The sequence below is a fragment of the Chrysemys picta genome, chromosome 7 (genome assembly GCF_011386835.1).
Source record: "Chrysemys picta bellii isolate R12L10 chromosome 7, ASM1138683v2, whole genome shotgun sequence".
Classification (NCBI taxonomy): Eukaryota; Metazoa; Chordata; order Testudines; family Emydidae; genus Chrysemys; species Chrysemys picta.
Genome location: NC_088797.1, coordinates 1376694 through 1404681, shown reverse-complemented (window position 1 = coordinate 1404681; position 27988 = coordinate 1376694). Strand labels below are relative to the sequence as shown.

The 27988-nt window shown below is 47.6% G+C and overlaps 2 protein-coding genes across 2 annotated transcripts; one reads left to right on the top strand and one right to left on the bottom strand.

The window, feature by feature from the left end:
• The first annotated feature begins 485 nt into the window (after positions 1-485).
• On the top strand, positions 486-27595 carry P4HTM (prolyl 4-hydroxylase, transmembrane). The gene is made up of 9 exons (XM_065552893.1): positions 486-843; positions 1540-1621; positions 14340-14530; positions 16011-16107; positions 19139-19301; positions 21903-22088; positions 22634-22724; positions 23311-23434; positions 24656-27595. Exons 1-9 carry the CDS (start codon positions 553-555, stop codon positions 24871-24873), a joined length of 1443 nt encoding a protein of 480 aa, XP_065408965.1. The 5' UTR covers positions 486-552; the 3' UTR covers positions 24874-27595.
• Positions 8069-12430, bottom strand: LOC101931205 (secreted frizzled-related protein 5-like). Its single transcript, XM_024109930.3, is given in 4 exon segments — positions 8069-8418; positions 9447-9536; positions 10406-10575; positions 12015-12430. Coding segments are annotated over 4 exon segments (933 nt in total). The 5' UTR covers positions 12338-12430.
• Positions 27596-27988: the final 393 nt, after the last annotated feature.

Below are 27988 nucleotides of genomic sequence, written 5' to 3'. Positions count from 1 at the left end.
CCTGAGGCCAGGCTACCCTCAGCAAAGATGGCCGCCACTTTCCCCTGTTCGCAGTGGGCTGAGGCCAGGCTACCCTCAGCAAAGATGGCCGCTCTCGGCCCGAGCCGGGTCTCCCGCGGCTCCGACCCCCCTTTCCGCCAGGTGTGCGGGACGCCCTGCCGTCAGGCAGGTTTGCGAGTAGCAGCCGCGCTAGTCTGTGTGCGCGAAAAGACCAGGCGGCCTCGGGGCACTTAGAGACTAACAAGCGTTCCTGGGCTACGGCCCACTTCATCGGGTGCATTATGCTCAAATACCGGTGTTAGTCTCTAAGTGCCCCAAGTCCGCCCGGTCTTCTGACGTCAGGCAGTTCGTCCAGCCCCGCCCCTGTGCGCCGCCATGGCCATTGGCCAGTCTCCTCAGCGTGACTCGTCGGTGCTGTGACGCTCGCTCTCCCTCCTCGCATCCCTCCCCCCGTGCGTGGTGACGACATCACGCAGCCGTCCCACACACACCCCTTCTGGGCCGTTGCCGGGGTGACGGTGTGGGCGCTCGGGGGGCTGGCGGGGCCGGGCGATGGCGGCGGAGGCGGCGCGGGCGGAGGGGCCCCCGCTGCCCGGGCCCCCGGGGGGGCGGCCCCGGCAAATCTGCTCCCGCCCCTACTTCGTGGTGCTCATGGTGTTCGCGCACCTCTACGTGCTCAACGTGCTGGGGCTGCTGCTCTTCGTGCACCTCAGCGCGGGGGACGGCCCGGGCGCCGGGCCCCCGCCCCCCAGCGAGCCTGAGCCCGCCCCCGCCCCCGCCGCGCCCGGCCCCCGGGGGGACGCCCGCCGCCCGCCCGCCCTGCCCCGCCGCGAGGGCATCAAGGCAAGGAGCTGGCGCGGGTTAGCGCGGGCGGGCTGGATCGGCACGGCCTGGCACGGCCTGCCTCGCCCCCCCCCCCCCCTCCGGCACGGCGGTGCCCGTAGAGACCGGGGCCGGGCTGACCCTGAGCCGCGAGCTTGGCCTGTTGCATCCTAGGCTCAGCGTGCTGCCCCGGACCGTGCTAGCGGCTGGCACAGCTCGGCACAGCCCGGGCTGGCTTGGCACAGCCCGGCCCGGCCCGGCTCATTGAAGTTTGGTCTGAGGTGACTTAACAAGAAACTGTAGCGGGGTCAGAGCTCTGCCAGCTTGGTGCCATTCTCTGCTCTTTATTTCTTACCAACTTTGGGGGAAATTGGGCCTTGCTATAAATGGGTGTCACTCCATTGATCTCAGTTGCACCTTAGCTGAAATTTTAACCCCTTTAAGCTGAGTTTAAGCCAAGAACTAACCTGTCCAGAGCCAGTGATGAGGTGCCCAGAATTGAATTCAGACATTCAGATGCAGTAGCACACGAACTGTATAGAAAGGGACGCTTGCCTGCCTGCTATGTCTGTATATATGCAGTCCAAAATTGCAGGCAAGCTTTTTTTGTTGTTTTTTTGTTTTATAGTGATTGTTGAATGCACAGTGGGGGGGGGAAAGCACTGAACATTTGTCCCTGGAATGTAGTATGTTAACTCCTGCTGTTTTGTCCCCCAGGTTGGCCATAAGCAAAAGGTGGAGCTGGTCCCTAACAAAGTCCATTTCATGAAAACTCTCAGCTTGAAACCGCTTCTTTTTGGTAAGACACAAGGCCCCGCACAAAACCTGCTCACACGGTAGCTGAAATCCCATTGGTATTTTAATCCACACTGCAGTCTGGATATATTTGTGGCCATTATGGGCCCCAAGCCAATAAAGAGAGAGCACTGGAGTTATGGTAATTCAGCATCTGGTTGATACAATTAAAAACACAGCTTTGTAAAAAGGAGAAACTTCTGCAGTAAATCATGAAACTGGAGTTTGTGTCCTCGTAGATGTTGTTCATTTGGTGTGAAATGTCTGAATTCTTTATGTTAAGTGGTAGCTTCAGAAGGAATAGGGTATATGGGTGAGAACCACTGTCCATGGTAGAAGGTTTTGTGCCTTTCATTGGGTCTCTGTATTGCAGAGTTAATTTGAGTTATCTACACTCCAGTTACTGCTCTGGAGTTAGCCTAGCTCCAGTGAGAGCAGTCACACTGTGAAATAACATTTGAGTTGCTGTGTGCACACTGCCACTGCACTTGCTGTATGTGGCCCTTCTGTGGGCACAGCCCATAGTTCTTTGCACTTCAGTAAGATGAGATGCTGTATAAATGCTTTCCCAGTAAATTGTGTGAGAACTTTTCTGTCCTTTCTGGGCATGCTGGGGGAATTGTGGGACGGCATTAGAAGCAGGGTGTTCATTTAGCAAGCTGCTGAGTTGGACTAACTTAAGCTTAGCTTCTATCTCCTCTCAGGCCAGCCAACATGAGTTAAAAGCATCAGGGTGTGCAAATTAAAGGCTTGTGTGTATGTGGGCAGGACTCAAGTTAGGCACAACACTTGAGTTGTAACTTGAGTTAACTTTGCGGTGAGGACAAAATCTTTGAAGCATCAAGGGGTTGGTAACTAGTACCTGACTTGTAGATTGAGAGTCTCTGCTCAGATGAGTCAGAGAAAATTGAGATCTGTTACTTAGTTGATGCTCCATAGGAGGCAGAGCTTGACTGTTCCCTTCTATGTGCTTTGTCTTATACAGTATATACATGTGATGGCTTATGTATCCCCTTTAACATTGTTAGCAGCCCAGTGCAATAAAAACAGGCCTGTGTGAATTCCGAAGATTGGCAGAAATCCAGTTGCCAGTTTGCCTTTGGCAACCTGCTTTGATTGTAGCTCTTCTGATTACTCCCACAGGGCATACAGAAGTGACTGATACTGACATTATAAAATGTATAGCTCTTCTCTCCTGTCTTTAGGAAATGGATTATTCAGACATTTTTTTTCAGATCTTTATTAAGATATACTTATTAAGGCAGAGAGAATCAGTTCAAACTTTTGAGCTGCTTACCAGTTCTTTTGCTTTTATTTTTTAGTATAATTTGAAGAATAAGTGAATGGATCTGATTTCCATAAAATGTTGGAAACTGATTTAAGAAAAAGGGTGACTATCTCAATTTGCTTTCTTACCTCCCGATCTCTGGAGATTCAATGTACAAGCCATGGAACGTGCAGCTGGGAGCGTTATATGCATAATATGGCAGAAAGGACTGTGCAGGCATAGGTCAATACTCTGGTTATTGTTAATTTTTTTAGTGCTTCCATTGAGGTAGAGGTTGAGTTTTCTTGGAACAGTCAAATGGTTTGGGTCTTTTAAGGGACTTCTGTTTTAATTTTTAATCAGGAAGGGGAGATTTCATGTTAATTTCTCCTCCAACAGTTACATTCCTTAAATCGTGTTGTGATACCCTGGTTAAATATGTTCACCCTTTGTGTTTAAGATGTTTTGATCCACTGTTCATAGAGATTATTAATTTTGGACAGTCCACTTAGGAGAGTTTGGAAAACTAGTTAATTTCCCCCAGGTTCCCCCTCACCCGCCAAGAAAACCCCTTCCCTTTTTAAAAATCCCATGGACCTAAGCTCCTGTTGAAAAGATGCTAGTGATTGAGATATTAGGGAGGTATAAGGGATCCTGGAACGTTGGAAAATAAGGCAACTTAGCATTGCTGTTTAAGTATCTAGGAGAGGAAATGAAGATAGTAGTAGAAATAGTGCCTTCCACTGTCCTTGGCATGGCATGCTAGTCACACTTTTAGTTCCCAGCCATTCCACAGTACACAAGGATTCCTCTTAGCTAGATCTCGGTTTAGTATATTGAAAAGATGTGAATAACTCTTACTGGCATAGTTGTGTACAAGTTTTTGCTTGTCCAGGTGGAGAGAAACTGTTTTCATCACGAAAGCTTATGCTGAAATAAATGTGTTAGTCTCTAAGGTGCCACAAGTACTCCTGTTCTTTTTGCGGATACAGACTAACACGGCTGCTATTCTAAATTCTTTATGGCACTTTCACCGTTGTTGTGTCGTATGAATAAGAAGAAAAGGATCCTTGTAGTTCACACTACCTGATTCAAAGTGAAAGCTCAGAAAAAACCCAGACACGCTTCTTATTTAAATCCTTTTAATGCAACGAGCATCTTTAAGAAACACACACGGCTCTGTCATTGGTTTCTAAATACATAGTATTCATAACTTGTAAATTCCAAAATAGTTTTCCCTCTGGCGGTGTGTAAAGACTGAAGTTTGGAACTGGTGTCTTATAAAAGTCACACACACAAAAAGCCTCGATATAATGACAGGAAACACAGTGTGAGGGGTCAGTTCAATTTTACTAATTAAGTTTCCCTTGGGCCCTCAGTTCTAACTTATTTACCCTTATTGATACCATTCACCTAACAGAGCTGATCCTGGCCTTCAAGAATGCTGCTGTAGTTGACAAAAAACAGACTTATGGCATAATAGACTCACAACTTTATTAATCCAGGTTAACACCTCTCTTCCGGATTCTGGGGTAGGCCTTGTTTTCTGATCCTGTTATCTGGAAATGCATCACTCCTGGAACAGTGCTTGATGTCCAGCACTTTAGGTCCTTATTCAGCTTGTTCTGCTTTGTCCTCTGATAAGGAGTTCTTATTTAGGAACTTCAGCTCACAGACAGCTCTTATCACCCCACTGAGCTTCCCAGAAGCCCGGGTTGACTTTAAAAGACCACTAAGGCATTCTCTACCTACAAGTTGTTTCAGTTTAACAAAATTGGTTTAAAAATTGATGTGAAGTTGGAACAGCCCCACTGTGTATCTGTTTTCGCTTACATCAATAAGAGATCAACACCTCGTGTGTGTAGGCAAAACATAGCGGCTCTAGCTGTAAAGGACTTTCCAAGTTAATTAATTCAAAGGCTTTCATATTTATCAAAACGTTTTGCAGAGTTTGAGGACAAGTATAGAAGTGAGTGACTAGTCCATATTCTGAACGCCTTCGGGAAAGTGCAGTGCACCATTGATTTCAGGCAAAGGATGTCATGTTAAAGACTTCTCATCAGCCTTGTGTTTGGGAGTGTGGCAAAGGACACTACTGGGAAATTGGTTTTGTTTTGTTTTAATACTTAAACATTTACAAATGACACAGAATCACCTGCCTTGAAACCAAGCTGCTTATTTCATGGAGCTAGGAAAGGTTCTTGCCCTGTATGTTTTCCTCCTTATGAGAAGCACTAGTAATGAAATAATCCTGTTAGTATCAAAGCAGCACCAGACCAGGTTTTTTTCGGTCTGTGTAGCTTTATAGATTGTGTGATAACTTTGAGTGCAATCTGCTTTGAGCCAGTTGTCTTTTAAGAGAGCACCTGGCAAGGAACTCGATGGTTTGGGCTCGAATTTGTAAGCCGGGGGGGGGGGGAGAGGGGGATAAAAGCAGGGAGTCTTGCTGTAGTTTTAGGTGTTTGACTTGGTGCTGCACAGCTTTGTAGTAAAGGACTAGAATGATGTAGAAGTAATATTGCATCCATTAAATGCATTAAAAACTGGCTTAACGGGTAGTTCTCAACATGGAATTGTAAGCAGGGAATCATGGAGTGGATGTTTCTCTAGTGGGGCCCAGTGGGATCAGTTCTTGGCTCTACAGTATTTAACGTTTATATCAATATCCTGGAGGAAAACATAAAATCATCACCAATAAAATTTGCAGATGACACAAAAATTGGGGAAGTGGTAACTAATGAAGAGGACAGGTCACTAGTACAGAGCAATCTGGGTGGCTTGGTAAGGAGGGCACAAGCAAACAGTATGGGTTTTAATACCGCTAAATGTAAAGGTGTACATCGAGAAACATAGAACGCAGGGCATGTTTACGGGATGGGAGACTGAAAAAAGATTTGGGGGTTATGGTGGGTAATCAGCTGAACATGAGTTCCCAGTGCAACGCTGTGGTCAGAAGGGCTAATGCGATCCTTGGATGCATAAACAGGGGTATCTCGAGTAGGAGTAGAGAGGTTATTTTACCACTGAATTTGGTATGGATGTGACCGCTGCTGGAATGCTGTGTCCAGTTCTGACATCCACAATTCAAGAAGGATGCTGATAAATTGGAGAGGGTTTAGAGCAGAACAGTGAAAATGATTAAAGGATTAGACAATCTGCCTTATAGGGAATAAATATGTGATAATGGGCTCTTCAATCTAGCAGAGAGAGCTAACACAGTCTAATGGATGAAAGATGAAGCTAGACAAATTCTAACTAAAAATATGGTGTAAATTTTCAATAGGCAGGGTCATTAAACATTGGAACAGTTTACCAAAGAGTGTGGTGGATCACTGGCAATTTTGAATTAAAGCTTGCATGTTTTTCGAAGAGATCTGCTCTAGGAATTATTTTGGTGACCTTCTGTGGCCTTTGTCATACAGGAAGTCAGACTAGGTGATCACAGTGGTTCCTTTTTTCTGGCCTTAGACTCTATGAATCTAGAAAATCCTCTGTGCCTCAGTGGTCCAGAAGTTAAATTTGCACAAATGTCAGGATGTGGCCAATTTCCCCAACTGAATTTGAACAGGGAAAGTCCTGGGGCTGCAAGCCTCGCCTCAGGCACTGCCAGAGCTAAAGAGAAAATCTGGTTGCCAATTAATGAAACACATGAAGAGCACTTAGAGACAATGGTATCTGAAATGCACCTCTGTCCAAACAAATGTTCCATGCATCTCCCCTCAGCATGCTGGATGATCGTTAAAGTAAATGACTGGTGATCAAGAAACAAAAGAAGCCTCACATTATAGGTAAACATGTCAATTATCACTGTACAAGGAAGACCCATTTACCCCCAAAGCTTGTTTTCTTTGCTTCCCTATTTCAGACCTGTATTTACTGTATTTGCTCTAGTTTAGGAATACCTCCATACATGACATTTACTTTCACCAGGAATTCTGGAAAACTAACTCCCTCTCTTTGTTTGCACGTGGCTGTTGTGCTCTGCTTCAAGGCCTGTGGTCCACAGTTATGGCAGTGCTTGTCTGGAAAACAGGAGGACCATACCTGTCCTTGAAGATGACTGCTGGAAGTGCTGCTTTTGATATAGGGGATCTGCAAAGGATTTTAGAAAAATGCTCCTGTTGCTATTTTTGACTCTTTTGGATAAAGAAAGAAGGCCTGGAGGGATATATTTATATATTTATAAGTTATTTTCCCCCCTGCTTTGTTTAACCTTTGAAATATCAGAAGCATTGAGTCTGATCTTCCCAGGTTTTGACAGGGGACTTCTCAAATGGTCTCAGACCGTACTTCGCTGAAAGGGTGTGTGTTGAATCTTGAACAGAGACATCCTTTCTCCAAAATGCATGCTAGTCACTGGAGTTAAGTGGGTGCTAACAAAAAGACTTAAACAGTCTGACTACAAATCCCTTCGACTCCCAGTTGTTCAGCTTTCTGTCCTGACTCTTGGGAAGTCCTCACATCACTAGTTCTTCAGTCACCAGGGTCTTCCTAGGTAAACGGAATTGTTTTTTAAATTCCCTTATTGAATTAACCCTTTTGGGGCTACCTTTTTCTATCAGAAAGTAAAAAGGGCAGAAATCCAACATTTTCCTTCACAGGTCTCCTTTAAAACTTTAGCCATTACATAGGCAGCCCCATGGGGTAGTTGCAAGTGGTGAATACAGCTGCCGGCTGCATGTCCCACCAAGCAAGGTGACCTGTGTGTGGAAATGTCTTTGTAATATCTCTGGACCTACAGCAAGCTTGCACTTGTGCCAAGTCTGTGTTTCAGGGACAAACCACAGGACTGAAATTACTACCAGGTTTCAGTGTGAAGGGAACAGACAAGAATAGCTATTAGGTATCTCCTCCAGTCCATTCTAAGCTGAGGACTTCAATTCACTTATTCCTGCTTGCCAAATCTATTAGAAACTAGGTTTCCAGTGCAGTAGGAGATAAAGAAGGACACAGCATGTTTGGGTCTTTCCATTTCTTGGAGCAACCGGTGACTCCCTAAGCTCTTAATTAATTAGCATGTTGTATAGCAGTCCCTTAGTGAAATACTCTGTAGTATGGCCCCTAGACCTTGGCTATCAACTACATTGAATCCCACTAAAAAATAGCCATTGTACTGACCCACGTCCCCAAAGCTCTGGTTGTCACGGATCATTTTCTAGATACAGGGAGGGGAGCAATTTCCTATCAGTGGAGCAGAGATTTCTGACATCTCCTGCCAGACTATGCTCGGCACCGGTGATGTTTCCATCGCCGCACAGCCAGCTGCAGGTTCCTGTTCTTCTTGTGCCATGCATAGGCCTTGTTTACGACCACCTTGTCATTCTGCACCTCTCCACTGATGACATAGACTCCTGTGTGTGTACCTCTCATGATGTTGTGAACACAGGTGGCATCTAGGTCCAGCCAGTGCTGCAGTCTTGGGTGGATTTCCGCCCGGAGGAGGGGGCCATGCTTCAAAACCTCCAGCTTGGAATCCAGGTCAAAAGCAGAGATGGTGGAGGTCATGTTCTTCCTGGAGATTCTAATTTTCACAGCTGGAAGAGGCAAATGGGAAACAGTTACCTATTGTTATTACCCACCTGATTTATGTTCATTCCCTTTGGGATTTCTTTACTGCTGGTGGTTAACGACCTCCCTCCCACTTCTGTTGGCAACATACAGAACTTTTCCATTTTGAATGCAATAAGTGTTATAGATGTTTCCCTGACTCAGTGATGTCCCAGCCAAATCACAGAGGTTGTGCTCAACTTGTAATCCTCCAAATCTGTGATTACAGTCTTTCTAGTGCCAATAACTGTTCTCTTCACTTCCCCTTTCCTTTGAGTAGGGAGAAGGATGAGTGCTCATGAAGGAGATTAATGCCACTGGATAGGCAGAGGCATAGGGCAGGAAGCAGTTGTGCGGGTGGCCTTGTGCATCTGCCCAGTGCACCTTAATCTTGCTCTGCACTCCCTTTGTTGTTCCAGTCTTAGCCTTCCCCTCAGAGCAGGGGCTGCAAGCAGTAATATCCTTGTCAAAGTTGTCCAGGATTCAGCCATGAAGATTGTGTGGCTGAATGCTGTAGAATTTTGTGGAAATTGAAAGTTAAGCAAGCTGATTGGCCCAACCCAACTACCTGCTCCAGTCTCTGGCCTTGGAGCAGAAACAGGAAATTGCTGGGCTAAATGTGTGGGGTATGAGGTGTGTAGGCTGGAGATGACCAAGTGTATCTGTCTTGATAGGAATCTGATTTGAACTCTGGTCTCCAAAGTGAACCACATGATTGGCTCTCTCAGCATATGAGGGAATAGAACCAAAACCAATACAGAATGCATAATGCAGCATGTTGCCCTTGGTGCAAGCTGTGAATTGTGGGCAAGTTGCCAGAGCAGCCCTGAGCAGTTTGGACACTTGATGCTCAGCACATAGGTGAGGAATGAAAACTGTAAAAGCTGGAGCCATAGCTTTTGCAAGTCACTTTCTTATAGCAAATAGAAGAGGCTTCCAGGGGATGCTGCTGTTTGATTGGCTATCAGAGTGGAAGCCGGCATCTGAGGTGGGAAGAAAAGGTAAGTGTACTCACTGAAATCATTGGCACAGAAGTTTTCCAGTATCTCCTTGGCGGTGCTGGCTTCCTCGAGCTCACAGTCCCTACAGCTGGCTCGGGGCACTGCTGCAACAGAGACAGAGTTATAGCATTCTTCTTTAGACACTCTACAAACCCTTGTGTCCGGGAACAGATGTTTGTGGGGTGTCTAAATGAGCATTTACACTTGTGTTGGTTAACTGGTAGTCACACAACAGTAGTTACAATAGGGGCCAGCCTTAGTGGGTGAGATTGGTTCTTCGTGTGTGTGGTAGAATTGTCAGTTAAGCACTTGTTCTGGAAATGCTGGCAACACCAGCAGCCCAGCTAATGGAGCAGAATGTGGGGAAGGTGGGGTCGGGTAGGATTTCTCCTTACAATTTTACTTCAAAGCTGTTTGAATTTTGCTTCACACCCACTGACCAAGAGAGGAGCTTGTGCCATTTTTAGCTGTTTTCTGATATACAAAGAAGGCCTGAATAGTTTTTCTTATGCATGTTTTTTTAACCTTAATATTAAGAATATTGAGCTGAACATCATTGGCTTTCCTGGAGGATCTTGTGGCTATCTGAGCCTGTGTATTATTAACTTTCATGCCTTGCTTGGAGGGGCAGGCATAGTTAAATCTATAACACAGTCCTCGTTTCTCCAAAATGTTAAATAGTGATGGAAATTGAACAGGTTTAACAGAAATAAAACCCCAGACTTCTAAATAGTCTGACTAAAAATTCTTTCCCCTCCTAGCTGCTCTGTTTTCTCTCATTTCCCCAGTTCTCCAGTTACCATAGAGTTCTCCTGGGTGCACAAAACCAGCATTTCTATTGTACAAAAGCCTAGCCGAATTTAAAGAGGTCATTTTAAAAAGAAAAGCCCAAACACGGCACAGGCCCCTGTTTTTGCTTTGCAATTCACCTTGAAATGTTATGTATGCTAAGTGAGTTAGAAAAATGCCTTACTTCTCCTGCTCGAAGTGGTTTCATCAGTGATTGTTGAAATGCATAAGTTGTGATCTGCAGGGAATTTGTTGCAGTTCAGGATTTCAGGCCATGGGTAGCCATAGCAAGCCATGATTGGAGCACAGCTGTTCCTAACAGCTTCACACAGGCTGCGGCAGGGGTAGATGAACCTAGTGAGAGAAACAGGATTGTGCTGAGTCTCGAGCTTTTCGCTGCAAACACAAGTGAAGGGTTAACTGTTCCAGAGCAAGCTCAAACCACCGGCCTTCCTAAATTAACAGCATTGTGTTGTACTTTGGAATGACCTTCATATTCCCTACAGTAGCTTTAGTTTGCAGAATACAACAATTACGGTCCCAGAGGTTTTCTCTAGGAAGGAAACATCCAAGTACTTTGTCTCAAAAATTGGTACTGATTTTCCAGAAACCATTAGTAAACTGTCTGTACCGGTGTTTTAAATTGGGATTAACCTCCACAGGCTTGCATTTGAATGGTGCTGTAGAAATTTTGACATACATTGTGAATATGCACATTTTGAAACCAAACAATAAATGTTTGAGTATTCGAAGGGTGTTAACACAAATGGGAGAGGATCTACTAGGATGAAACTACGGGCTAAGAGCCATTCCCTTCTCCTTGTGACGGGTGTAGGGTATTGCCACAAGCTCCCATCTTCCCTAGGTGAAAGCGCTTGCTGTAGTTGGGCAGCTGCTGCTTGTATTTCTGTTCTGTTCTAACTAGGTCCCTGGAGCTCCTGAATTGCTGTGCAGTTTGTTGCCAAGAGCAAGGATTTTTCCTTTGTAAGAACCCCTAGGTGCTGGAGCGTGGGGGGGAGAGGAGAGGTGTAAGGAGAGGTGACTGGTAGTGATGCAGGAGCAAGATGATTTGGTTCAGGACAAGAGTGCGAGCCAAGGATATTTCTAGGTAAAGTTACTGGAAACCTGGAGTAGGAGGGAGGAGTTACTGTGTGTAGGTCAGTAGCAATTCATTGTGTGCAACTGTGCGAGAAACTGGACTCCAGATGAGCCCATGTGCCATGTCTGAGAGACCTGTGGAGGGGGTGAAACGCCTAGAACAGGAGAGCAAAGAATTTAGAAGCAGGAATACAAGGCTTGCTGGTGGTGGGAGACAAGGAGAGGAGAGAATTACTGTGTTGATATTTCAGGGATGGCCAGCTCACTGTGTGGAAGCGAAGAGAAGATGGGCTTTTTGCATACTATACAGAAGCTGGAGCATTGGGTGAAGACCAGCATGGTCTGCAGGTAGAAAACTACCAGCAGGTTTTCTGAAGTAATTACAGTTAGAGAAGTGTGTGGTTATAAGGCAGCTGATCTTCAAACTAAATTCAAAACCCAGGTCACATTGTATGGCAGGATTTTTATTTCCCCTCAGAAATGCCCCGAGGTAGAGGGGGAAACCCCTAGTGAGTCATCTCATTCATCCCCCTGCCCAGGTCACCCTGTTCCTTACAATACTTTGGTGCTTTGTCCAGTCTAGTTCTAAATGACTTCAGTAATTGGGTTCCCCAGCTCGTCTCGGGAGCCTGTTCTCCTATTAGGAAGCTTTATCTGACTGACCATGTTGAAATAACATATCGGAAATGCCTTACCTGTCCAAGCAGATAGGTGCAAAGAGTGAGCAGAGGAAGATTCTGGCATCTGGGTGGCACTCTCTGGCTAGCAAGGGCAGCCAACTAGAAGACTGCTGGATCACTTCTGCCATAGTCTCGTGTTCCAGCAGGTTGGGGATGCGCATCTCTGAATATCCAATGTCGTAGCACAAGGCCATACTTCTTGGAATGAGCATACACCTGGAGGAGCTCCTCAAGAAGTACCCATAAACTCCTGGGGAGCCCCAGGTTAACAGACATATGAAGACAGCCAACAGCCACTGCATGCTCAGTTTGGGAAATCTGCAATTTGCTGCATCCATTCTTTCTTCGGACCAGTAGCTGTAAAATGTTCAGAGAACAGGTGAGGCTCTGCCTTCTGCAGTGCACTGTGGACTGACTTGCTCCTGACTGGGAAATGGTTTTTATAGCATGAAGCCACCTCTCTGCTAATCCAGTCTCATTAAATGCAACTCTCTTGGAGCGCTGGTTGGAAGACAATACCACAGTTTGTGTTTGCCTTGATTGTTTGGATTTTCGTAGGGGGCTTGGCTGAGATCAGCAGGTGTTGATTGGGGGGGGGGGATGGCTTGGCGCCCCCCGGCTTGGAGCTCTCTGTTCAACACCATTTCGCTGGCCCATCCTCTTCTCCGGATTAGTCATTATTTTATAAATGCCAGTGTTTTCCTCCCTTTTGTTTTTGTGGAAAAGCAATCAAGTGTTGCCCCAAGTCAATTAGGAGCCATTTGTTTAGCTCAATCCATTGTTAAACAGGCAATGGGGTGGGATGGCCCCCCTGTTCAGAAGTTAACCATTTCAGGGAGCTTTCTGCCCAGTTTGGACAGAGCAATTCATTTGCACCCATAGGGGAGGCTGTTTACACACAGGATTACCAGCATTTGATTGACAAACTCTTCATCTAGCAGTCTGTGCCATAGAAAGCTCATTCTAGTGCATATAAATTATATTTTGGTATGAAATCCAGCTGCTGTAATTTAGGAGAAGTTGTTCTCCTAAGCTTGTAATTAAATGCCAAAACCTTTGTCATGTTATTTCAGTCCAGTTTAGGGAACTTAAAGTATTGGGGGTATTTCTTGTCAGTTTGCTCAGTTAATTCTTAACTTGTGTTATGCCACTAACTAGAAAGTGGCAAGTGGATGTTGCAGCTCTGCAGTATTTCTATGAAGAGGATTGTGTGCTGCCTGTGACAGGAATTGTTCCCTACCAGGGGGGTTGTGGGGACACACGTTTTTTGAGGGCTTTCTGGGAAGCAAGCGTCAGTGTTGCTTTCTGCAGACTTAGCACCTAGCTGTACTGAATGAGAAGCCGCCTACTCACTGGGGATTTTAGCAGATGTAATTATCTTAATTTGTTTTCTTTTCAATGTGTTTCTTGGTTGAACTGTGGTCTGTTCTTAGCCCAGAGACTTGCCAAAATTCTAGGGGAGGTAGTTCAGAAAGCAGAAGTGTGGTATTTGAGCTTTCAAAACTGGACCAGATGTGCTTTCCACCTTCCTAAAATATCTTCAGTGCTAATGAGGTTTGAGTGTAGCTGGTGTGTCCTATGGGATCTCTCCAGTATCTCACTGACAAGATTGTTAACCCCAAACTCCATTTGACTGGAATTCTCCTGGCCACATAATCACAGATGGAACTTTTCTCCTTTGAAAATTGTATATAATCTTGGTATTGGCTCTATAAACTGCTAGCTTTGTGTTGCTAACGATGGGGGGGGTGAGAGAGAGAGAGAGAGAGACTTTGATGGGATATAGTGTCTTGATTCTGTAAAGTCTATAATACACCTGCCCCTTATTTTTGTGACTGTCGCTGGAATCTCTCTTCTTCCCCTGTGGTATAAATCTGTGCTCGGAGATCAATCATCTTCATTTGGAATTGAGGGGGTGGGAGTTAGGTTGGAGGCTGCCTTCCCCTTTCACATCAGTGGATTCTCTAAGCCAGGCTCCACTGAAGAGCTCCTGGTTCTCTGCCAAATTCCCCCCAAATGAGGGCAAAGAAAGTGTAACAGTACTGCAAACATGCCCAACACAAAGGCTCTGGGTTCTCTTCCTCTAGAGTAATTTCCTGCAACTAGGTATTTAGTAGAGTCCCTAGCACCTCAATGGTTAGTGCTCAGTGCTGCCCCATTGGGACCGAGTTCCATGGGGATGAGTGGGGTGCCTTGAAGGAAAGAATATTTTCTCCTCCCCCAAATCTGTTGGGAAGCTTCTAATTTTCTCCCCCTTTCTTTGTTGTCTGCCATTGGTTAGGGATTTCACTGCACCAGGTTCCTTGGTCTTTCATTCACACACACTCTTTGCTTCTGCAGAAATTCCACATTTCCTGACGGAAGAAGAGTGTAAGCTGATTATCCACCTGGCTCAGTTGAAAGGGCTGCAGAAAAGCCAGATCCTGCCTACTGAAGACTATGAGGAGGCCATGGAAATGATAGAAATCAGCCAAATGGACATCTTCAACCTGCTGGACCACAACCAGGATGGGCAGCTGCAGCTCAAAGAGGTAGAGAGGTGGAGAGAAACCTAGAGAGGTTTGATATCGGAACTCAAGAAGAGAGGCTGTTGTGAAGTTGCTCATCCTTGTATGGCTAACTGTACCAAGGCATGGCTGAGCCCAGCCCAGCACATTTCATTACTTAATTGGAGGAGGTCAGGTCTCTACAGGACTGCAGCATGGAAGGGAGACTTCTTCTCAATCTGAGGAACGTTCAGTAGCAGTGATCCTGCTGTGGGGTTGCTAGGAAATGTCTGCTCTGATCAGCTGGGCAAAGGCTCCTATGCAGAGATGAGAGAGCGTGCAGTTTTGTGGTGGTTCGTATCTTCAGGGCTGTAGTTGGCACTGGGAGGGCTTTGCTTGGTGAAGCCTGCAGAGCTAGCCATGCCTTCCCATGGTGGGCAGGGCACTGCAGAGTCACTGGCTAGAACGATAGATCGGTGTGTAAGCTACTGAGTCCGCTAGGGTAAGCAAGTGCAGAGAAGGCCTCGGAATGAATGCGGCCATTGTGTTACAGCACAGGATTGGGAGTCACGACTTGGATCCCAGTAGTGCTTCTGACTCACTGTGTGACCCTGAGCAACTCATTTTCCCTAGGTGTGCGTCACATTTCCCCAGGTGTAGAATGGCGCCAATGACACTTACCTGAGGGCACGTCACAAAGGAGGGTATGCAGCTGAAAAACGCTATGTAGTTGCTGAGTATTGCTCTTGATCATAGTGTGACTGCAGGACAGGCCTTCTTCCTCCAAAGCCTGGAGTCTGTCTGCAGCTCTCTGAGGCGTTTCCTTCCTGGATCCTCTTCAGAGAGCAAGCATTTCTTTCTAAACTGTTCCCTTCGAAAGTCTTTACATGGCACAAGTGAAAACATTAACTCTGTATCTGTTCAGTTGACTCTCCCTCTAAGGGAAAGGAAGACACCTGCTGCCTTTGCTTGGCTATTGGCTGGCTTACTCCCAGTTGTGCTTTTATGATGGCATAAACTGAAATGTTAGAGCAGGCGCTGGTCACACTGCTATAGCTAAGATTGCAAAATAGCTTCCATTTGAATCCCTTTCTCCTCTAGCTGATGTCTTTCAGAGAAGCTCTCTCAGGATTCAGGGCTACCAGCCCGTAGGGCAGGGGTAGGTAACCTATGGCACGCGTGCCGTGAGCTGATTTGCAGTGGCACTCACACTGCCCGGGTCCTGGCCACCGGTCCGAGGGGCTCTGCATTTTAATTTAATTTTAAATGAATCTTCTTAAACATTTTTAAAACCTTATTTACTTTACATACAACAATAGTTTAGTTATATATTATAGACTTATAGAAAGACCTTCTAAAAACGTTAAAATGTATTACTGGCATGCGAAACCTTAAATTAGAGTGAATAAATGAAGACTCGGCACACCACTTCTGAAAGGTTGCTGACCCCTGACATAGGGTTTAATTAGCATTACAGAGAAACGAATCATTGCCCAGGATGTGACTATCTTACTCGTAATTTCAGGTGCTGACCCACACCCGCCTAGGGAATGGCAGGTGGATGACCCCTCAGAGCATCCGGGAGATGTACGCGGCGGTCAAGGCAGATCCTGATGGCAATGGTGAGAGGAGCTTTGAAATACAGCCTCTGAGAATCCCTTTTATCTCTAAAAAAAACAACAAGGAGTCTGGTGGCACCTTAAAGACTAACAGATTTATTTGGGCATAAGCTTTCATCACATCTGAAGAAGTGAGGTTGTTTTTGTAGATACAGACTAACACGGCTACCCCCCGATACCTTTTATCTCTAGCGCACTGGAGACCAGATCCGGTGCTGTAATGTGAGGCTGGATCCAGAGCCTCATCTGCGAAAAAGCCTGCTTTATATATACCAAAAAGCAGAATCCAGGCACAAAGCTCCCTTTGCCAGTCCCCACCAACCCTCAGAGCCCCCTGTGAAGTAGGTAGGTTTTATTCTCTCACACACCCACACACACCCACACCCACACCCCCTACTTTAGAATGGAGAAGTGATTTGCCTGGGCCCACACAAAAGGCTACCTGGAGAGCTGGGAACAGAACCCATGCCTCTGGACTCCCAGCCCCCTGCTCTAACAACCCCTTAGCATTTGCCTTCTGGTGTTAACACCCTTTTTTGACTGTAGGTCTATTATAATAATCTAAGCTGATTATTTTGAGGGTGGCATTTGAGATCGCTGCGTATCGAAGGACTGGTCTACACTGAAAAGCTAGATCAATCCTGCTATCTCATTCAGGAGTGTGAAACCCCCCCTGAGCAACACAGTTAAGCTGACCTAGCCCCCAGTGTAGACAGCGCTAGATCAACAGAAGAATTCTTGTCTCTACCTAGCTACTGCCTCTCAGGGCTGTGGGTTAACGACAGTGAGAGGAGAACCCTTCCTATCGCTGTAGTGAGTGTGCTGCAGCGTTTTAAGTGTAGACATAGCCTAATGGATGATAACGTGTGTGAGTGGAGCCAGGATTGCCCTATTTCAGGCACATGATTCAGCCCCAATTGAGTGGTGGTGTACAAGTGTGTATATTTGTGTAACACACAAGGGGCCCTGTAAGCTCAGCCTTAATTTGTTTCACTGCATAATGGAGAATCCTTTGGGTGCACTCTGCTTTGTTCCTCTTTAGTTAGTTCTGGGGGACCTGCAGCCCCTTTAATCACCAGAGCTGTAAGATGCTGCCGCCACACCCCCACCTTCTCGGGGCGAGTCGTGTCTCCTTCCTGCCGCTCACAGATTTGGAGCGCTGCCCTGCTAGCTCCCCTTCCTGATGAAAGGGTGTCGGGGTCAGTGGACATGAAGGCAGTTTCCTCAGTCAACTCTTGGTGTTTCTCCCCCTCTCTCTTGCCATCAGCGTTTTAATATATTCCAAGAGCCCAGTTCCGCCCGTCCTTCCTCTGGCCTTCCAAGAGCTCCCGCTGTCCCAGGCATGCAGTTTAACCTCTCCTGCTCTAATTAGAGCGCGTCAATTGAGTGACTCTCCATTTCCTAATCAAATTAAGTAAACATGCAGTCTGTGCCCACTCACTTCCAGTCGCCTGGCGCTGTGAGCAGCCCTGAGGAACTGCTTTGGAGCAGGGGAGCAGCATTTGGTGAATGGGAAATTTGGCTAAATATCCGGTCAGCACGCTTGCCTCAGTGCTCTCTTGGCTCCTGATGTCCTTGGCTGGGGAAAGGGCGGATGATCTAACTGTCTGTGGTGTTTCCACCATGCTGAACTTTAATAAATGAGAAGCTTCAGTTCTACTCCCGGGGCCGTGCTCTGTGCCATTGGCAGGGCCTCACTTCCGGAGTCCTGCTCCCCTCCATTGTTACCAGCACAACGGGCAGGCCAGGTCACAACCTGGATGTGGCACTGTGTCCTTAGAGGCAGGCAGAAGTGGGGGACAGGGAAGTGGGGACAGAAGGATGTGTGCAGACAGCTGGAAATGGTGACAGCGAATAGTTCAGCTGAGAGTGCCAGCATCTGGGGAAACTGTCCTAACTTTCCCTCTGACAAGCCCCCTTCTTCCCTCTTGGGAAAGGGGACAGTGGAGCTCTATGCCCAGCTGTTGCTATGAACCATAATTTCTTGTCAGCACAGTGAGTTCTCTGAAGTTCAGGGGCAGCCGGTTTGGGTGTTTGGTTTTCCTTTTGGAGGCAAACCTTTCTAATCCACAGTTAGATGTGCAGAGCTGTCTGGTTGCTGTGCTGGCCTATGAGGTTGCCACACTGCCAGAGTACGACACATGGGGCTAGACACCAAATCTGATTCTTCATAAAATTGAAAATGTCAGGGTCTTCCATAAACTGGGAAAGGCAAAAAGATACTCCCGCTCTCTGCTACTCATGCATCACCATTACAGTGGAGAGTCCAGGCATGCATGTCAGGACACCCATGGAAGGAAATGTCTGTGTTTTAATGGAAGCCACCTTTTACATCTCATTTCTTGATTATTGTCACTCACAGTAACCAGAACATACTCTGTTGCATTTGCCTTTCACATTTCTCTTTGAATTACATAAATGCAGAAAAGCTTCACAATCAGCTTATAAATTGTTTGGCATTCACTGTTTAAAATTGGCAGATAAAATTCTTGTTTGAAATGTGGGCAGAGTCCTTCTGCAGAGTTTTCAAATCAGAGTCCGTTTATTCATCCAAGAAACAAGTCAATTTAAAGGGGCAGTGCAGCGTTTTAGCTAAGGCATTTCAAAGGGCAAATCTGGAGATGGTGTTTATTTCTTTATAGTAGATTACTTTGTGTTCTTTAAGAGCTCTTCACAGTGAAAATGCAGGTAACCAAAATGTAGCCCCAGAGTTCTACATCTCCTGGCTGTTGTATTCCTAGAGTTCCCAGCAAGGCCTCTGCCCAGATAAAGACAGAATATTGCATGCCGGCACCTGTTGTCTTCATTGGTGCATCTCCATATTAGAGACAAAAGCAAGTGCAATCTTCTCTATTTAACACCTGTCAGATGTGGCTCTCTGGCTACCAATGAGTTGCCAGTGCAGCCCTTAGACAGAGCTGCAGGCCCTTGGAATGGCGGTGCCTAACTATCCCTGAAGGCTGGACACTACCAGGGAAACGAGCGCCTGGACCAGAAAGCTGAAGAGACAGCCTGCTTTCCTTCTCTTTCATAGGTGTGTTGAGTTTGGAGGAGTTTAAACAGCTAAACATTCGTGACTTCCACAAGTACATGGGGAGCCAGAAAGTGAAGATGAGCGATCTGGTGCGGAACAGCCAACACACGTGGCTGTACCAGGGTGAGGGGGCACATCAGGTCATGAGGTCCATACGACAAAGGTAAAGGCACTGGCAGGGTCAGGATGCTGTGTAGACACGGCCATCATGTCGGAGGAAAGGTGGGATGGACACACGTAGGGGGCGATATACACATAATGCTAAGCAGCTGTGCCTGGGGTCCCAGGACAACAGGAAGTGGTGGTGGTCTGTTCAGTCCTCATGGAGTGAGAGCGTTTGGAAGACGGGGATCACTGAATGCTGACACCGAAGAGGGAGATTCCCATTAAGGCTTGAAATTCATCTACAAACGCATTGTTCTGTGGACAGAAATGAAGCCTTCAGCAACTCTTTGCTTCTGGGAGCAGCCTCATAGAATCACAAAGACTCAGTGTTACATGGGATAACTAATGGAAACATTCACCGGGTGAAATTGTTACCCATTCCCAGTGTTAGCTAATTTGCCAGTAATTACTGTGCATTTACTTTAACTACTCGTACATCTCACCTGGATCTCTCCCAAGTAGAACTGACTGCTAACAAATGTCGCTTTATTCCAATTTAGCTAAGCCAGTTTAATCCTCTGAGCATACATCCAGTGATAAGCCTCGCTGTGATGGTGTGGCCCCATTTGTCTATCCATTGAGGTTGGATTCGGCCTTGCACAGACTTCAAACCCAGCCCTCCTGGGACACTCATTCACTACAGATGCAGCTGAAAGTCACTTCCTTCTCCTGGCAGATCATTTGGCCTCAGTGGGCTTGAGAGAATTAGTTGAGCCATCAGGAAGGGGAGCTAGTCCTGGCCTAACAAGTGGGTGGCTAAAGTGGTTCGAGACCTAAAAGTGGCTCTTGTCCACCGTCCTCTTCAGTGTGTCCCAGAAAGAGAACTAGTCCCAGTGTGTTATATGCCACCTTGACCAGAGTGGGTCAGCAGCTGCTGTTAGCTGGAACCCATGGGCTCCTGATGCAATGCCAACATGACCCTTATTTGGGCAGTATTGGGGTGTCCCTGCTGAAGCAGAAGCTTACTGTTCCAAAGGCTGCTATTAAAATCCTTTGTAGGATTTGGAGATTCTCAGAAGCCAGAGCCCACATAATCCTGGTACAGATTTCATGATCCAGGCCTAGCACTTACCCCAAAGAGGTAACTAGTCTGGGTTCTTACAGTGTATCTGAGAGGTTCCTGCTCACTTTGGGGATGATCGGAGATGTAGGAAATCCTAGAGTACAAAGGTCTGGTCTCATTGCTTGCTTCCCATGCACCTCAGTCCTGTTGGGGACAATGCAGAACAGGAAGCAGAGAGATGGATGAGAAATGTGATAAGGCTATTGATAGCTAAGTCTTTCTGCCCTTCCATGCAGTCCTGTCATGGTCCCTCTGCTTTGCTGTGGATCTCTGATCTCTGGAGGGCCATTTGCAGGACCCTTGGGAAGGGGAGGACATGGCACCTGAAGGTCCCTGGAGACCCGTGTACAGAAAGGAATCTTTCCCAGCAAGTGGCAGCCCTGCTGAGCGAGAGGAGCTTAGCGAGGAAGTTTCTGATTAACACTGACTAGGCTTTCTGCTCCATTGTTCTGGCTGTCCAGTTCTGCGATGGGTCCCCTCATTCTGTATGCACTAGGTGTGGTGTTGTGCACAGTCTTTCCAAAGAAACTCAGATATAAAAGTACACCTGGTACCTGCTGGTCCTCTGGACTCCAAGGTCCTCCGAGCAGGGAGGTGTTGGTCACTGGTCCGTTTCAGCCGCTGTATAGTGCTGATGCTGACTGTGCAGTGAGTAAACCTCGCTGAGTGTTTAGCAGAAACATGTTTTGCAGTTGTCTTGTAAGCAGGTTTGGGTATTTGGTGACCTTTCTTCTTGGCACGAGGCCTTTTGCTACTGCAACGAGGTGACCTACCAATTGACTTAAATGACAAATGTCACCTTCTGCCCCTGGCTGATTGCCACACTGTGTGTTCTCATGCAGTTTGATTCATTCAGGCAAAGCCCCCTCTAGGGTGCTTTTGAACGTGAATTGGCATGTCCCCTTTACATCAGGCTCCTGGCTTCTGCTCAGGGTTGAGGGGGCTTGGGTTTACACCCAGTATTCTCTCTAACTGCGTCTCAGCCGAGAATGAGATGCCATGGGGAAACCAGATGCTGGGGCTGAGTGAGGCTGTGAGGCAGGCGGGATCCTACAGGAGTGATTCAAAAGGGAGGAACCAGCTTCCCTGCACTTAGATCCCTGCTGGAGACTCTTCTACCCTGACACCTGCGTGAAGTCCCCAACTCATAAGACCAGGGAGAGAGGCCGTGGGATAGTTTATACACTTGAGAACCATCAATGTGTCTTATCAAGGCCTTGACTAGTTATCACTGGGCCTACTTGCTGCAGCTCTTCTCCTCTGTCCTCCTCTTTGCTTCTTTGAGGCAGGAAGCGTCTCCCTGTCTGTAGAGCACGGTGCACATTCCTGGTGGCCATAGTGGGATTCATAGAATCATAGAAGATCAGGGTTGGAAGGGACCTCAGGAGGTATCTAGTCCAACCCCCTGCTCAAAGCAGGACCAACCCCCAACTAAATCATCCCAAGCCAGGGCTTCGTCAAGCCAGGCCTTAAAAACCTCTACAGATGAAGGTTGGCTTGTTCTGCTTCTCCCAACCTGCTTTCCGGCTTCCCCAGGGTGATGCGCTTGACCCGTCTACCTCCTGAGATTGTGGAGCACAGCGAGCCGCTGCAGGTTGTGCGGTATGACCAGGGAGGGCACTACCATGCCCACATGGACAGCGGGCCGGTGTTCCCAGAGACGGCCTGCAGCCACACCAAACTGATCACCAACGAGAGCGCTCCCTTTGAGACCTCCTGTCGGTGAGTCGTGCACTCAGCTGTTAGCTTCACACCAAGCCAGCTTGGTGACAGGGCTCAGTCTGGGAGCAGATTTATAAGGAGACCTATCTAAAGTGATCTCAGTGTGAGACGTGGGGCTAAAGGCAGCTCACTTCACTGCACATAGATTGTGGGTTTGCTTGCTACCTTGCTCAACTGAAATGGGAGTGAGAGGGTTAACCCCTTTGGTCCCTCTGGCCGATACAAGGAGAGTCACTGACTAGCTCCAGGAAGCTGTTGGCCCATCCCCACTGGAGGCTAGAACAGTGCTCCATAGTGGGGATAATCCTGCATTTTAGCCACACCCTTGAGAGCAGATGAGATGGTCCCTGTTAGCCTTCTCCTTGGAGAACACTCTATTCAGGCTCTGGGCCAGGCGATACATGCTTGAGCCCCTATGCACGTGCCAGCAAAGCAAGCCCATTGGTTGTGGGGACAGAGTTTAGGGAAGGGCTTGTGCGACAGCCTGTGGGTATCTTCACTATTCCAGTTGCACCCTGTAAGCAGCTGTGCTCTCTGTCTTACAGCTACGTGACAGTGCTGTTCTACCTGAACAATGTGACGGGGGGAGGAGAGACCATCTTTCCTATAGCTGATAACAGAACCTATGAAGAGATGGTAAAGGAGCCTCTCCCCCACCTGCCCCCATCTGTGTTCTTGCTGGCCCCTGAGTTTGTTGGATGTGGTTGGGGAAAGGCGAATTTGGGGCTTGGGTTTACACATGCTAGTCTCTTTAATTAGGGGAAAGGAGAATGTTTTAAACCAAGTGATAATGAATGTGACAAAGCCCAAAGGGAAGAGACTAGTACAGGGGGACACAGGAGCACCTCCTGGGGAGAGAGCCAGTGCCCTAGCACAGGTTCTGCTTTGCTGCTTGCCTCTTGGCAGATTTCCTCGCAGGAGGATGAAAGCTCTACTCATTGCATGCACTTTGCTGTGCATGAAGGGAACAGAGACTATTCAGATGGCCAGAAGGATAGCAGAGCACCTGGGGCAGGGTGGGGAGGGCAGGCAGCTCACTGACTTCTGTACTCCCTACATTGGCTGCTGCAGATGTGAGGGGAGCCTCCTGTTCTGCCTAATGCAAACGTAGAGCTGTTTTCATGGAAGGGGCTGATAAAGGGGGATACGATGGAGCGGGGCAGAGGCTCCTCATCCCAGTCCTGTTTACAGGGTAATGTTTATTCTCATGTCTTTTTCTCAGTCTCTGATTCAGAATGATGTTGATCTACGAGACACACGGAAAAATTGTGATAAGGGCAACCTGCGAGTGAAGCCACAGCAGGGCACTGCTGTCTTCTGGTACAACTACCTGTCAGATGGGGAAGGTACTGTCCCACCTCAGCACTACGCCTGTTGGGAGGGGAAGAGAGAGGATTTGGGAGGACAGCAGCCTGTTTCTTTGGGCCTCGCTGTTTGTGTGTTGTGGGTCGGGGCATTTCTTCACATGAATTCTGAAAGGACGGCCAAGGAGCAGCAGCCAGGAACTGATGAGCACTGCTGAATTCTCCTTGGTAGTAGCTGGGCTAAATCTTCCTGTGTTTACAGCCAAAAGATCAATGGTTCCTAACGGCAACTCACTGGCTGCCTGGTCCTCCAGCATTGTGCCCCAGATTCTCCACAGGGGGAGCAGGGCCCAACCACTGTTGGTGGCCCCAGCAACCAATGCCAAGGTGGTGCATCCAGGAATGTCAGGGAGGGGCTGCTACTTTGTCTCCCTTCCCCCCAATCACAGCCCAGGAGGCTGTGGACACAAGAAAAACCCCTGGTGGCTGCATTTGAGACGTGCTGCATTCGATTTTGAGATCGTGGTGGAGAAAGGAAAGGGGATTACAGCTGCCTTGTGAGCAGCCTGTGGTTTCACTACAGGAAATCCCAGCAGAGGGTAGTGAGGCACCACTGCAGTGGGGAGACTGAAGGACAGGCCTGGGCTCCAGCCACTGCACAAGACTAGAAAGCGCCTCGTGTGCTGTCATTGAGATCCCAAGAGCAAACACACAGAATACAGAGACTAGCTGCTGATGTGAGTTTGATGCAGAGTAGGTCAGAGAGAATCAGTGGTGCTGTTGGAAAGTGCCGGGGGTCAGCTAGAGCTGCTGTAAAGTCCGTTGTTTCTTTTACACGATACGATGAATTATTTTAAAAGACAGATTTTACCTTCCAGCACCCATGGGATTTTGCCTTTCAAAGCCTTCTACTGACAGCATCTGTCATTTCTGTCCTGCTTTGAAAACTGTTCTTCACATCCACCAGCGTTAAGTCCCTAGGTGGTGATTAGTTAGCTAGCTATGGCAAAGCTAATCCCTGGCGTTCTCCCTTAAACCAAGTCACTGTCCTAAAATCCTAGTAGCTGACGTGGTCTGACATCTCCTTTTGGGCTGGATTGTTGTACTTGTCAACAGGAGAACGATATGTGCAGGCCAGAAGTTAGTCCTTGGCCACATGTCTGTCTGCGCTCCCCTGCCCTAGGGAGACACTGCGGGGTTGTCAGGTACAGTAGAGTGCAGTGCTTCCCAAGGTGACAGTTGTGGTTTGTTTTCCTCCTGCAGGCTGGGTTGGCGACCTGGATGAATATTCCCTGCATGGAGGCTGCCTCGTCACTCGAGGAACCAAATGGATTGCCAACAACTGGATCAATGTTGATCCCAATAAGAGGCGTCAGCTCCAGTTCCAGCAGGAGATGGCTCGCTATGCCAAAGAGGGGGATGAGGCTCAGAACGAGTGGACTGTAGATAAATCCTACAGCAACGTGCATGTGGAATTGTAGTGTCCCAGCGCAGCTGGGCTTGGAGGTGCCTCTTCAGTAACACTGTGGGACCCTTTTTGCACTTGCCAGTTTAGTTTATATTGATTTAAGTCCTTTGGTATTCTACCCTTCCCCCTCCCCACACACATCCCTGCAGTGGTCTCAGGCTCGGCGGTAGCCTGCATCTCTGTTGGTGAGACTGGGGAAAGCACTACAGTAACGAGCCTGTTGGGAAGCAGGCCTCATGCTAATGAGACAGAGGTGGAGGAAGATTTTGACGACAAGGTGTATTTTTATTTCAGGTTTGATTTTTCGTGTGGGAGGTCCAAGTATCAGTGAGCCCTGCCCAGCTGAGGCTTCTTGCCTCTCCAGGCAGGGCCTTCTTCAGGGGAAGGCGCGGTCAGTGGCACTGCAGAGTTTCAACCCCTCTTCATCCTGGGTCTTGATTTTATTTATTTATGTATTTATTTCTCATTGAAATGGATTCAGTCTCTCTTTAGCTGCCTCCCAGGGGTTTCCTTGGCACCTGCCAGTTTCTGTCCCTAGAGTATCCTGCTGCTATTACCTCCAGAGCACCAGAGCATCATCTCGTCTCTCTTGACCAGTAATTGGCAGCACTGTCAGCCAAGCCAGAGCCCTCTGGTATGGAGGCTGTATAATCCAGGAGGGAATGTGGGAAGTGGGGTCACTGAGCTTCTGCATTAAGCCACTTCCCTAAATTCCAGCCCCATGATGTGAGACTGATCAGGGGGCAGAGGGGTGTCAGTCCTCTGGTATTAGTAGGAAGGGAAGTGTTTCAGGTGCGGCTGTGTGCCTATGGAGATCTTAGATTCACCATTAGAATTATACTCTTTCTCAGGGGTTGATGTGGTTCTGAAATGCTTTTATGTTGTGTTGACTATCAGGGAGAAGGGAAGCTTTTATGTGCAATAGCAGCAGAGCTGATTAAGGGCGGGGCGGGAGAGTTTCACTCTAACCCCGTGATTTATGTGGCTGCCTTGTTAGGTGTTTGACTGTTTCCTGAAGGTTCCTTCTGCCAAGTGATTCTTTCCCCCCCAGTCACAGAGCTACGTATTTATGCCAATGTCTCTGTAGCAAATTGGAAGCACATGAGGGGAGTGACTCCCAGTGCCTCTCTCCGGACAACTGAACAGAAGAGGTCTCTGTGTATCATCATCCGATCCTCACGTGCTGAGGAGTTGGTCACTCCCGGCTCGCCTCAGCTTGAAGCATTTTCTTCCCTAACTGCTTTAGATTTCAGTCAGTGGTCTCTTTTTTGTGGGAAGGAAACCATTTGAAATGTAGTGAGGAGTGGAACAGATCCCTGCCTTGCCACAGCATAAGGCATGGGCTGAATGCATGACTGCAAGCTCTGGAGATGGGATTTCTTCACGGTTAGTACATCCGGAAAGTCAACAGACGAAGGTCCATGCAGCCCTTAGGGCTGAGTGAGCCTGTTGGATGAGGAAGTGGCTGAGGTGGGAGCTGGGTTGGTTGGGTTGGCTTTATTTATTTATTTATTTATGTATAAGGCTGCTGAACTGAGGAGAAGGCTCAGTGTGCTACTTTAGTGCCTCTTGTTTAGCCCTAAGGCCAGGTGGATGCACTGATGATCACAGCTCTATCCCAGTGTAATAGTATTAGGTTACATGCCACGCTAGTGAGAGAGAACTTCTGACCACAGTCCTGCTGCAAGTTACCCTGCCAAGCAGGGGGATTAGCCATGACAGAAGGTGGGAGCAGGGAAGTGTTGTTATGAAATCTAATTCCCTTTCATTGCTCTCTGGGTTTTGGGAGCAGTTTGAAATGTTCAACAGAACATGTGCCCCAAAGAATGGGAGCTGTCCTGTCGCCCCAGCACTAGGGAACCGGGTATGTTGCTAGTAGTTGTTCCTGTGTTACTATACTGCTACTCAAGCAGAAATAGGAGATGCACTAAGCTAGTCATGCATGTTGCCACCATGCAACCCTCCCAGACAAGGAGACCAAGAGGACCCTATCAGCATTCTGTGTCTCATAGGAATGTGCATCCCGAAACCAACCTGCAGTAGGGGATCTCCTGCCACGGGCACTGCAAAGGGTTAACAGTGTGTTTATAGCATTTCGCTCTCTTCCAGGTGCACACTGGAACCCTGCTGCCACTTAGTGAGCAGGTAGCAGGAGTGTATTGTAAAGGGTCTTCTGGAAGAGAGTAACCCCAGTTGTTTGGTGGCAGGAATATAAACAGGACTCCAATGACCTGTCCTGTTCAGTGCAGCTTGAATCTGACCAGTTGGAACCCTTTCTAGCTGTATGTACTTGACTGGGATTCTTGGGTTTGGTGTGTGCTTTGGGGGTGCTGATGCCCCTTCCTGTGTTCTTTCCACTTTACCAGCAGAGACTAATCTAAGAATGGAGGATTTTGTACATTATTTTTTTAAGATGTAGCTCGGATGCTTTCTTCATAGGGTGATGTGATGTCATTTTATTTATTCTCCAGCAGGCATGACTTTTTATTGGCTCTGCCACGTCCAAGCCTGCAATCAATCTTTTTGCTACTCTTAGCTCCTTTGAGTGACTTGGCACGGTCAGTTGCATGTGCAAATGACTGACCACAGTCTGCCCTTGGTTTTCTGTGTTTTCCATATCCTCATGTGCACCCAATATGTTTTTCATCCCTTATTTAATATTTATTTAATTTATTGTATCCATGTGCAAAGAAGCCAGGCTGTCTGTCCTGAAAATAAAGTTTTGAAAACTTTGACTCTGGTGTGAGTAATGTTCGTGTGTCCAGGTGCTGACTGCTTTTTCTGCAAACTCTCACCCTTAGCAGCAGCGTTAAGATTCGGGACCCTCTGGCACCTGTTCGTGTCATCCCAGCACGAGGGGGTGGCATGTTGTGATGCTGCATTGTAATGTTACAACCCTGCCTGGGGAAACGCTGCGGGGGACACGACCTTATGTCAGGTTGTCTTCTGAAGAGAAGACCAAGTGATTGGAGGTGGGGCCACTAGAAATGCCGCAGGTCGGTGCCTAGGACATGTAACTATTAATCCTGTTACCGCAGGCGGGCCTGGGGCCCGCGGTGCTCGGCGCTGCACAGAGCTGAGCCGCAGGGGCTGGCGGCACGAGAGAGCCGGGAACCCAGAGGTGCAGG

Coding starts and splice junctions, on each gene's coding strand:
- P4HTM (XM_065552893.1), top strand. CDS start 553: ATGGCGGCGGAGGCGGCGCGGGCGGAGGGGCCCCCGCTGCCCGGGCCC. Junction 1,622..14,339: donor CTTGAAACCGCTTCTTTTTG/GTAAGACACAAG, acceptor TTGCTTCTGCAG/AAATTCCACATTTCCTGACG. Junction 19,302..21,902: donor ATGAGGTCCATACGACAAAG/GTAAAGGCACTG, acceptor CGGCTTCCCCAG/GGTGATGCGCTTGACCCGTC.